Below are 12,901 nucleotides of genomic sequence, written 5' to 3' on the forward strand. Positions count from 1 at the left end.
TGAAATCGAGGACTACGAAAGTGACGAAGACGGCATCATCGCTGGCGTTGGCCCGGGCACCCTGTGCTGGTTACATCACAAATGGGTGCTTTGAAAACGGGCCTTCCGTCTCAAACAGGAGCAGATCGCCAAGCGAGGCTGGAGCAGAAACAGAGGACAGCGGATGTGACGAATGTCTTATGGGCCCTATGGTTCCAAGAAGGGCAATTAGAGAGGAAATCGTTTGAAAATACAAAGTAGAAAGATGGATGTCATGGAGGCTGAGCTAATTCCCGATAGCGTTTTTCCCTCTCAAGTTTTCCATGAGATGTCAGCCACTTGTGGCGTGTTAGAATACTCTTCAGCTAGAGAATGCTGTATTTCCTTTGGCATTCCAGGCAGTTTCTAACCAGTGTTTGGAACTCGAAACTACTGCCAAGCCTAAACACATCTGGTTGATTCCAGGCCACAAATAGCACTGGAATGCCTTCAACACCTTCCATAGCTGCCATACTTAAAAGTTTATTTCCAAAATAGAATGGACAAAAAAAATTTTTTTTTATCAGACCGATGCTCCAGAGTTAAAGTCAGAAATGTGTCGTGTAGAGCACTAGGTGTTATCATAACACACGAAGCTATGTGATTATATTGCCTCATACGAACCTGCATTTCGGCAAATTAAATTAAAAACCAGCAATAGTAGACTCAACCCCATTTTCATTTGCTAAGTGTCATGTTATAAGATTAGGAACCCATTCTACACACTTCAGGTATTCAGTTCTATGGTGATATACAATCTCAATTAGTAATCAAATATCTTTAATAATGTTATTGAATGCCTCTGGGGCATGCTACTATTTAGAAAATGCTGTAGGCTGCTATATGTTATTTCATTAATGGTCTTTATCTTACTGGAACGTCCAATATAAATTTAGTGATGACAGATGTGGTAAGGCGCAGTACTAGAGTAGGAAGAAGTTATTTACCTGCAAGAGAAGAAATTGAAAAATATTTGTTGGTGATTACTCGTTGTATTGGAAATAAGGAAGATTTTAGTAATCTACTTCAAGGCAGCTAATGGCCTGAAGAAAAAAAAAAAAGCATAACTCAGACCACAAAAGAACCGCTTTTTAACTTTTGGAAAAGATATTTTGAATGAGGTAAACTGGACAACAGAGAAGAGAATTCCAGTGGAGCGCCAAGAATTTGGAAAGGTGGCGTGCTTTTCCATTTGACAAGACCACCATGGCGGGAAGGTAATTTAACAGGAAGCAGAAGTATATTTGGGAAAAAGACAGAGGTTTGGCCTGCCAGAAGACTTCCAGTCACTATGTATGAATCTGGTTTGTCTTGCGTGTACTTGGACCTTAAAGAAAAGGATGCCAGCAGGAGCACGGGTAAGACGTTGCTGATGGTAGCAATTCATTCACAGGGCAGGATGGTGCAGTGTTAAATACGGGAGATGGGTTCTGGAGTCTGACTGCCTGGGTTCAAATCCATCTTTTCGTACTAACTGTGCAACACAGGTAACCTCTCTGTTAACCTCTCTGAAGATCAGGGTCCCTTTAAGTAAAAGGACCTGAGGATCCTTTGGGGACCCAACTTGTGATCCAGGCATAAGGAGTAAAGGAGACAACATAGGTAAAGTGGTTAGAACGAGGATTGCATGTAGTAAGCACTCAATTAATGTTAGATAATTTTATTCATTTTTATCCATACATGCTCAATAATTCTCAAGTTATAAGCAAGATAAGAAGAGTACATGGAAGAAGTAAATCTGAAGGAAAGAAGACAGGTGGTAGATGGAAAATTTCTTGGTGCTTTAGTTGCTAGGGCATGCCTGAGTGGAACTGTCCTACAGCCTCCTTTGGATGTCTCATCAGTTCAGGAGCAGAGAAAAGTGGGACAGTTAGGTGACTTCACAGATCGGCTGTGAATAATTGTGAGTGAACATCACAGTTGCCACAGTTGGTATGGCTCTCTCTTTTCCAAAGAAACAAAATACAGAGCAATGCCCTGAGAGAGAACACACACTCTCCAGGACAACTTTCAAGGCCTGGTGGAAATGCTTGGGGGATGCCCATTAAACTGCAGTCTATTATATAGGTATTCTATGATTGCAGGCAATCGATTTTCAAGGAATTCAATCAATAATAAACGATATGCTTAAATATATTAATTCTACATTATGAACTGACAACCTGAGAGAATGAAATGTACAGCTATTATGCCAGGCAAAGGACAGAATTTGGGCGTAAGTGTAGGGGGACTGACCTGTATCTTGATGAAATAGTCTACTACTAATCTCCAGAAGTGTCACTAGTAAGTATTTAATACATTCAATTTAAATGAGACCTGACTTGGATGTTCATATTTTTTAAATCTGTTTGACTGGTTTACCTGATTCAAATCAAGATGTTCTGGAATTAAATTTCTATATGGGCAAGATTCAGAAAAACATCCAACTTGACACTGAGTGAATCAAAACTTTTTTAGGGTAATTTTGTTTCTCTAATCTCAAGGTTCATGATTCACCTGACAGCTAGAATGATAACTGAAGTTAATAAATGGAAGGTTTGTGGTATGAAAAATATTATCACATAACTGAGAAACAAAATTGGTAATTTATTTAAAACTTTGACTTTATCTACTCAAAAGTAGAAATATTTCTATTACTTTTCTGAATAAGGTAGAGTTAAGAGTACCTACCACAATGTCTCAATAGAGAAATCACTCAAGACATGTCAGATTTAAATTGCAGTGGAATACAAAGGAGTTCTTGACAGGGTCTAACGGGAGTTTCAGATTTTGTGTTTCACAGTCCTGGCCTGTGACAATTAATCCCGTTGAAGTCAACACTTGGGAGGGTATTCCCTTTCTGTCTCCCAGCCTGATCCCAGGCCTAGGCCCCAGGAAAAGCAAGCAAGCAATACGCCATGGGTAAAGGAAATTAAGCATTATGTCTTTGGTGTCTGCCTAGGAAATAAATTAAACAGGTCAAGGTAAAAGAGCACAAGGTCTCAAGAATAGGTAGCTCGTAATTTCCTTCTTAATTTAAGCCATCCTATATGTTAAATTGTAGAGATGCAACAAACACACGTTATCAATGACACATTTGTAGTTAGCACATAACCAAATGATGATTCAACTTCATTTCCCAAACCTTAGATTCAGTCAACCCAAAGACTGTTTTCACTTGCAATTTTCACATTAGTACATTCCCAAAGCATTACTAGTGCTTAACATAAACAAACAAAAGGCTTCTGGGCCCAATTAGGGAAGGGAAATGGACTAAATTTTTACGTACATCATAGTGCTAGAAAAGTCATGGAGAACTTCACATTGATGGAACCTAATACACTGACAGTAGTAATGTCATGAGATGTTTGGTCAAGAGACCAAAAAGTTAACACACTGGAAACTTGACAAGCTAGGAAGCCAACGGGAGGAGAACTAATCACATGTTTAAAGAACCCATTGGAGGATTAGCATCTTGTTGCTATACATTACTTCCAGGCAGCAGATCTTCTTACATCTTAAGGAACCAGAACATTTTATTTTTATTTTTTAAAATACAGCATATTTTGCAAATTGATGATGCATATTTATGTTTGTCAACTTTTGGGTCTCTCAACTATCTATATGCCTATGAAGTTTATGGACTATCTCATTTGTAAGAAATAAAGATATTGACTGGATGTCAATATGTATGATAGCCCTCACTAAAATAAAAGTTTTAGACTCACCATGTAGTAAATGATAGAGTTTGCATATGGTCATATAATAAAATCAATCAGAGAGGGAAAGATGCCTTCAGTGATGTGCCTATTGTAGCTGAATAATGAAATACAAAATATATTTGAGGTTGATTACAATATTAAAGTAAATTTAGATATGAAAATATCTTCATAAATATTTAAATAGGACTTGGTACTAAAGAAAACATCTATGATATCTAGGATAAAAGACAAATACAGGAAAATTCTGACGTTTCAAACATTGAATTATATCACACAAGTGCAGAAACTATCGGGATTTGCTTTTCAAACTAGGTTGTCTTTGGAGTATCATTAGTTGAGCTTTTAAAACAATATTAACTAATATCAGACAGTTGAAGAAAGAGAGAATTGGTGTGGCTGCAGTAAGGGTACTGCTATTTACCAACCTTGTTCTCTTCACAAATACCCTGAACACCTACTATTCACCCAACCTCCCCCCACTCGGGTAGGTCCTGGTCACTGTGCTGCCTCCTGCACATGCCCAGTGAGGGACAAGGGCAGATGATGAGGACGAGTGCTCCCCAGGGATATTTTCAAATACTAAAAAGGGCGCAGTGTACTTTGTCAGAATACAGCAGAAAGTGTTCACATTACCTTCTCTTATCTTTTTCTTTTTTGTCTTTTCATCACTTTCCCCTCAAAAGCATTGGTAGCCTAATATTTTTTTGCCTTATGTTAAAATGTGTGATACTCGACTTTTTCGTTTAAAATGAGAGTTTTCGTATCATTTCCCCCTGCCAGGATTTCGCTTGAGGACCTACACTCTTTCCTTTTCCCATCTCGGGCCAGCATGCCAAATATCCCGAGGAGAAAAGTTGGAAACAGGTTAGGGACTAGGGACAGGGATGGGGCTGGGTTGCTTTGTGGTCAAAGGTGGAAGGAGAAGGAGGGAGGGAGCGAGCACAGGTGTAGCTCCACCACGGGGCTGCGGAGCAGATCTGGGATTGTGGGAACCAATGCTGCTCCACATTATGGTACTTCTCCCTTGGCTTGAAAGATTAACCCACTATCTCTCTACTCACTCAGAGGGAAGAACAAGGCTGCAATCTTGTCAACTCTGTATGATTGTTCCTAATTGGTAACGCATGCATTGGAAATAAGCTAATTAAATTTAGAAAGTTTTATTGTCATCTTTCAAATAGAAGTAGCTTCAGTAGCTCGTCTGGCAGATTACTTGACTTACACCTTTCTCTCTCCCAGTCCTAACACTTCTGCTTTATTCAAAAAATGGCCAATTTATAAAACCAAACAGAACCACCTCCAAGTCGTAGCTTACTTGAAGTTTGGGTGATCAAACTAATATACGACTGGCTGAATTTTTCATTAAATTTTCGCATAAACAGAGTCACTACAACTGAGGAATTTGAACACATTTTCAGTAGCGGGGCTGTGTCATGCCATTTCATTGCCCTGGCCACTTAAATATACCTTTGACGGGATTTGTGAATTTGGCTTCCAGATTAACTTGAAAGATCTGAAGACAAGCACACGCATAAACACACGAATGATCCAATAAACAGGCAACAAAAAAGTCCTACTGAGCTAGGCAAAAGCATTATTTCTTCCTTGTTGAAGGTATCAGCATATGTTCCATCTTATGTTGCACAAGTGTACTCATTAAATATTATGAAATGTACAGCAGGCCGGGAAGCTCTAACTAGCTAGTCAAAGTCACTCATACCTGTGTGTTCGTATTTATGTCGCAGAAGGGAACTGCTTTTCTGGAATGTCTTGTCACATAAGTCACATGCATACATGCCACTCTCTGTCTTCTTGATCTTCTTTCGAGACAGACAGGAGTCGGAGTCTGTCATGTCATCTAGGCCTGACATGTAGTCTTGTGCTCCATCAAGCAATTCTCCCTGTGATATAATCACATAGTTCAACACAGTCTCTTCTCTTTGTGTTTATACCAAACAACTTCATGTAGGCTGACATTTGGAGAACCTCAAAAGTGCTGGCTATTAATCGATCTCGTTTGTTTGTTTGTTTGTTTGTTTTAAACCTATTACTTTCCACGAATAATGGATGAGGTCTCACATTTCCACAAAAATATAAACCCTCTCTGCCCTACATGGTACAGCTCATTGTTTTTCAAGGGTAGAACACAGTCAACTCTGAAGGTGAGAAAAACATAACATTTTCTAAAATCCTTAGTTTTCTTTATATTGGGAAATATCCATGAGTGAACATTACACATCAGAATTTGTGTGTTTTCCAGCGTGGTTAACTTTAGAAATGATCTGTAGCTGTAGAAACCCCATTTTAATTGAATTTTATATTTAGGTACAAAATGTTATTATTATGCAATCTATTTAAATGTATGTCTACCAACTAAAGGCCTCAAGCTATATTTTTATATTTAATTTTCTAATTTGAAATAGGGAATATTAATAACACTTTTTATCAATGTTCTATCTATGTTAAAACAGCCTTCAGCATTGAGCAATAATGAATGTGGATCAGTAAATTATTAAATTTCTTGATATTTATTTTGTCTTGATCCAAAGGAGTGCAAACTTGCATGATAACATACATTTCCATTTGCTAGCTCACAGTTCAGTTTTCTTAGACTACGTTTGCACTAATTAATATTAGAGGAGATTAAATAGGCTTAAATACATTTACAGAGAGGGCAGATGCACTGGAAATTGGAATCCTGGAACAGCTGTTACAAAGGTACACTGCTCCTTGTGCTCCTATTTTCCAAATAGGGATTATAATCCGTGTTGTTAAAACATACCTGCTTTTGTATTCGAAAACCATAAATTACTTACTGGTTCGAAAACTACGTAAGAAGTCAAGTGGCATGCACAAAATATTTTCTAAAATACTCTTCAAAATACACGATTTTCTACAAGACCAAGTACATGTCAAATTTGTACATGTAATGACTGCAAATTGTGAACATCTATACGAGTATGTGACTGTTGTAAATAGTAACTTTTAGCGTCTACGTAAGCCCTGTCCAATATTGCTATCGATGTGTGATTCTAAAAACATACAGATCAATCTAAATAAACCTCCAAAACAGGTATTAAAGTCTTCCTCTTTTTTAGGGCACATGTGCTTCCACAGAGCAGTGTTCCACTGATTCTCCACTTATTTGGCTAGCCCACTCAGTTTGAGGTTCAAGTGAAAACAAACTGCCGTGTCTGCTGAAAACACGGCACTTGGTTTTCTCACTAAGATTTTTTTCCCCCTACGTGCACGTACACGGTATAATATAGTTTTCATCTCCTCTGTTCGGAGCAAAAGGATAGGTCTCATTACCTGAAATCCTTGTTTCCGCTGGTACTTTCTCCTTTGCTGCATGTCAGCAAAAGTAGCCGCCCCAGTTGGGTAGGTATAGGCCATATGTGGTAGGAAGCTCATCTGATCCAGTCCTGGGTATGGTCGTAGCCCAGGGATGCTGGTCTGCACTGGTGGCATGAAAGTGGCAGGGGGAAATGCGCTTTGTGGAGGAAGAGCTGTGTATAAAGTTTTGGCACTAAAGGGGTTCATGCCGAACACTGGGTTAGTGCTTTTGTTGTCCAGATTATTTGAGTTTGAAAACTCCTTCTTGATAAAAGTCAAGTTTAGAGGCTCATCTGAGTTTTCAGATGATGAAGAAACACTGTTATGGTCTAAATTTATGCTGTTAGCTTTCGTTTTGTTCTTCGTGGCTATAATACTTTTGGGTTCTTTCATCTGTTTTGGTAATGACAAGTCCAAAGGCTCAGCCTGCAGCTCCTCAGAAGAGAAGCTGTTTGGAGTGTAAGAACTACTGTGGGAGTTTTTAGAAGATGTGGAGGAAAGATTTAAGGGAGAGGGAGTATTACTCCTTGAGTGGTCCAATTTTTCAACTGGTTTAATATTGGTGAAATGGGAAGGTTTGGTTAGCCTGAGAGGAGGATCACAATTCGTCACACTGTTGTGGAGTTCTGCTATGGATGGCGATGTTATGGAGTCCATAGGCTTTACGGGAGACCTGGGTAATAAAGAGTCTTTTGTGGGAGGGTTACTGTTGGGAGCTAGCGGCTTGGAGTTCCTTTCCAGTGATGGTGACCTGGAATTCGAATACTGGTAGACTTTTCGTTGCTCAAACCATTCCTTCACAAATTCCTGAGGAAGGCCCACAGCAATGGAAATTTTCAGCAGTTCATCAGAATTGGGCTCCATGTTCATAGCATAATACGCTTTCAGTACAGACATGTGGTCCTTATATGGGTTGATGGGGCTTGTCATTCCTTTCTCAGAAAGTACAGATGACAAGAGGAGGGCTTTATTATCAACAAAAACTCCGGCTTTGTTGGGGACTATGTTGTCATGAGGTTGCAGGACTGCCTTGATCTCTTCATTCATCTTACAAAGGTAACGTTCATGCTGATGCAAGGGAATGGGGCCGGGAAAACTTTCTTTACAGAACTGGCATGAAAATGGAGTGGATATGTTGTGGTTCTCAATCATTTTATCATCAGTGACCAAATCTATTAAAGTACGTAGCTTCTCTTTCTTTATATTACTGATCTGTCTCCTTGAGTCAGTAGTCAAGCTCTGGAGGCAAGCTTTGGCTTCATTGACTTTTTCTAATGTATAGTCAATAATACTTTTAGTGGCACCATTATGACTCACTACTGGAAGACCTACGGGTGGAATATTAGGAGAAGTGACTCCTTGTTCCTCAGGTTGAGAGCATGGATCCTTCATGTGATAACCTTTCAACTTCGAAATTTCTTCAGCCTTGCAGTCCATTTTTTGCCTGGAAACCGTATTGTCCACAATCTGTAGAACCTTTTGAACCTCGCTTAAGTTACTATTCATTGCGGGGAATCCGAGTAAAGGGGTTTCCATCCCTACACCTAAGTGCTGCATTGGACTCTGGGCGGACGGATGGACTCCCAAAGGGCTGGTGGCTCCAAGTGCACCATTCATAAAGGGACTAGTGCCACTAAACCCGTGTGTGGCCATGAGAACTTTATAGTCATTGAAGTCTAGTGGTTCTGTTTTAATTTTAAGTAAGCCTGTCTGTTCAGACATACTAAGTGGTTTTCCATTCTCCAATTTGTTTCGTAACTGGGTAATAGCTGAATTAGTAGGAGAAGAAGAAACAGAATTAGGGGAAGAACCCGTCTTGATATTGTTTCTCATTCGGCCATTTACAGAGATTAAACCAATACATTTCTTGCTGCTGATGTGTGAACTGTAGGAACCAGAATGGGAGAAACGTTTCTTGCAGTTTGGGCACTCGTACGGTTTTTCACCTAAAATGATAATCAAAATTAACATTACACTTCTTTGATTGGGTAACAATGACGATTGTCTGCCAATACAAGAATCTGTGAAACCAAATGGAAGGAACAGAATGGGGTACCTCTACATTCTAGGTGCTTAGCTTAGAATTATGTGGCCGTAACTGTTTCTGGGTTTTATCTACCCTGGGAGAACATAATTCAAGATGTTAGCAGTGGAAGGTGAGGGCTATCTATGCCTTTTTCAGCCAAGATCCCAAATCTTGTCTTGCCATCGGCAGCCTCCTATTTAAACAGAGTGTCAGATTAATGTGTGGTCAATAGCACAATAAAGATGTCACAGTATTTAAAGGGAAGTGTAGCCATGGCTTTAATCAACTCTGTAGAGATTCCATTGATTCTACCAATCCAACTAGTCCTTTGAATAGCATCCAATTTGGTAATAAAATGCTTGGCAGAGCTATCAAAATAGTTATAAAGAAGAAATCTCAGTGGTAGGATGCTGTTCTGTAATATACAGCTCCCAGGAATCAAGGAACATTTATCATACAAAAGCTCTCATCCAAAATTCTTCAACTTTTTCTTTCATGGTTAGGTATCGAAAATGAATACCCTTCCGAATTTGCCAGCTGAGTTTCTTCAGGTCAGAAATACTTAATCTGTAGAAGAGTGGCTGAAAGGACGAGAAGGAGCCTCTAGATTTTGTAACAAATCAAAGCATTTGCAATTTTTAGGAAGTCTAAGCATTCCTCTTTGATTTGTAAGATCACGCTATTGGTGGTACCATCAGTCTCAGGAAGGCAGAGCAAGCCCGCACAGTTTATGAAATAAAAGCATAGTTCCAAAAAGCTACAAACAGGATTGTGTAAATTTCAAACAATCTTTTAAAACTCTCCTAATGGCACAAAATGCAAATGTGAGCACCAGCACCTCTGCTACTCACCACTGTGAATTCGCAGGTGTTCTTTCAGATGGTGTTTATATTTGAAAGCCTTGCCGCACTCTGTGCATTTGAACTTGCGATTACCTGCTCCTTGGGTCAGCATTTGGTGCTATAAAAGGAGAAAGACTGACATCAGTTTTGTGCAGGAGGAACAAAGGAAATTTGTTACAAATATTTTTAAAAGGCCTCTATTTTTCAGACAGGCCAAAAGGTTTGAGTGCATGTTTATTTATTTGCCCAGTCTTTCAGAGTTGCAATAAAAGTGATAATGTTGGCAATAAAATTGGAACAAATAAAAAAAAAAAAGGGCTTTCACATGCGCATCCAACACTTGCTTTAGAATTATCTCTGTAGTCTCTTTTCCTAAATGTTTCTTTGAGCCTTTGGAGATGAGAAAGTATAATTGTAAAGATGTTTGTGGTTCTCTGTGTTTATGGCACATTTTAAAATCTGAAGATTCCCTGTTGGGATGTAACCATTTTGTCAAGGAAATAAATAAATATTATCCTGAAAATTCTAAACAGCCTCCCCCAAAACTCCCCATGCAAAGAACTAATTTTATCAAATTTTCTGTATCAGGGTAAAAGTGTATCTCATACTGAAGCAATATCAATTTTAAAGAAGAAAAAAAAGCACACATACACAAACAAAAAAATTCTTGACTATAAATATTTCATTACACGATAAGCATGTTTAAATATCCCATTCACTGTGCTAGCAGCAAATGTAAACCCTGTTTTTCCTGATGTGCTGCATATCAGATTTGATTCATTATCAAATGTAAGAGACAACATCTTGGGTTATAGCTGCTTGAGCAGTTTTATCACAGGCCAGTAGGAAAGACTTCAACGACTTTTCATTTTCCTTTTTAGTAGTGTGCTAGGGAGTAGGGACAAAAAAGAAGAAAAGTTTGCTGAAAAGACAAGTTAAAAGCAGCAAAGATATAATCAAACACAGCTGACCTTTTTGAACAAGGGAAAAAAAGCTCTGTGACTTAGAATTCTAAAAAAAAAAAAAAAAATACAGTCATCCACTCTGGATGCTCAAGGTAGGAGGTCAGCCTTTTTCAAGCAGCAATGACACAAAAGCCTTTTGCAAAAAGACAGCACAGAAACGGTATGACAACTGCTAGGGTGTGCTGAATCTTCCCACATTCCTAGTGAGACAGATGGTGTTACATGGGACACAGGGAGGTTTGTTCAAACAGCAGCAACCTTCAAAGATCAAGCGGAGCCCAGCCCGCCGAGCGCCATTGAGGGACCAGCGCTCATATGTTGCTGAGTTGCATAAACAAACAGCAACAGCTGCTTTGTCTCCCCCCACAGCCCTCAGAGGACTACTATAAACTTTAGTTGTGCCACTGTTAATATGATACAATCATTTTAATTTACTAATTGTAAATGCCATGAGCAAATGAGGGGACTTTTCAACACCAAAGCTACCATTCATAATGCGCCAACACAATCACACTTCTGCATGTGAAATTTAAAGCAGTTATGCTAGATAAATATCTAGGCACTTTTTTTTACCTAGAGATTTTGTGCATATAAGCAAGGGGAGATAAACTGTTACATAAGTGTAACTATGCAAGCATAGTTTTTGTAACTGAACTTTGAAAAACGTTCAGGTGACAAGCCCAATCAGCTATAAATGGAATGATTTTCATGAGCTGTTCCTTTACAATAGTAAAATTCCATAATACAGTATCATCACCATTGCTTGATTGTGTTTGATTATCCTCATTTTCCTTATTCAAAGAAAATAATGCCCACAAGAAAGAAGCGATGTAAGAGTTTTATAGAATATCCTGCTTAATAATTTTTAAAACAGATATGGTAGCAAGGCTTATATGGGAGGATTCCAGATCTGTAAGGCCAGTTACTGGGACTTCAGTCACACCATTTCTGTTGCCACTGAAACACATAACATCAATCTGCAGTCAATTCTCCTAGGAGAACAGAGAGAGCAGTTTTGCCACAACATGTAGGGGACCCTGTTGGGACCCACGTAAGGGACGAATCGATCGTATTCCACCACTTTAAGGATTTAAGAGGCTGTGCTTACCTGTTCAAGAGAGAGTTTTTATTTTTAACACAAACAAGTCAACAGAGGCGGAGTGATCTTAACATTTAGCCACAGACAAACGAATCAAAAGGGATCATTTTAAATACACGTCCAATATTTCGGTATTCATCAGTCTATTTTATGTATGTGTGTAATCTGCCTTTTGATTTTTTTAAACACTTCATTAGATTTCATAAACTAGTAGCAGCTTCTAAAAATACTCTAAGTAATTGAAGGTGTTGTGTGACAAACGAAAGAAATGCACACTTCTTTTACTATGACTTAGATCCCATATGAAAAAAATTTTTTCCGAGTAAAAGTAGGTGAAAAATGGAATTAAAATTGCTGAGATGTTTAATAATGTATAATTAAAATGCTACAATTTCATTCACTTTTTGTGGAACATAAAAATGAAACTAAAGTCAAGTTAAAGTGCAAATAAAATTTCTAAATTAGAAATTAACACACTCATTCGATCGTGAACATAAGACTATTAAATCATATTAGAAGAGACCATCAAAAAATCATTTAGACCTCAATTAAAGCTATTACCATTAAAAGATCTGCATCTTCAAAATGCCATGAAAAATTAATAATGATTGCCAATCAAAGCAATATCGTTTCTCTAAGGGGTTATTATAGAAAGAAATCACTTAAAACCAACCCCCCACCTGATCTGTCCCTGGCTTGTGCGTCACCATATGCCGCTCGAGCTGGGTGCGGTAGGCAAACGTGTAGCTGCAGAGAGGGCAGGAAAAGTTCTCTTCATTCTTCTCGTGGCGGTACTTGATGTGCTCCTTCAGTGACGTCAAGCGCTTGTAGCCCCGGTCGCAGTAGGGGCAGGTCAGCAGTTGGGCAAAAGCATCTGGAGTTCCAGGTGGCAGGTCTGTAGCCGAGAGACGAGA

General features: G+C 38.8%; 1 protein-coding gene across 5 annotated transcripts in view; it reads right to left on the reverse strand.

Moving 5' to 3' along the window:
- The window catches only part of ZEB2 (zinc finger E-box binding homeobox 2), a 130,447-nt gene that overhangs the window by 2,373 nt on the left and 115,173 nt on the right, over positions 1-12,901 (reverse strand). For 4 of the 5 annotated variants that reach the window (XM_023259309.2, XM_023259310.2, XM_045033737.1 and 1 more), the window contains 4 exons: positions 12,668-12,882; positions 9,933-10,041; positions 7,032-9,001; positions 5,440-5,620 (listed from right to left, as the gene is read on the reverse strand). In XM_023259309.2, the coding sequence (XP_023115077.2) occupies positions 5,440-5,620; positions 7,032-9,001; positions 9,933-10,041; positions 12,668-12,882 (2,475 nt within the window). The remainder of the gene's footprint in view (positions 1-5,439; positions 5,621-7,031; positions 9,002-9,932; positions 10,042-12,667; positions 12,883-12,901) is intronic. The other variant, XM_045033738.1, reaches the window with a different exon arrangement.

Source organism: Felis catus, chromosome C1 (genome assembly GCF_018350175.1).
Source record: "Felis catus isolate Fca126 chromosome C1, F.catus_Fca126_mat1.0, whole genome shotgun sequence".
NCBI lineage: Eukaryota > Metazoa > Chordata > Mammalia > Carnivora > Felidae > Felis > Felis catus.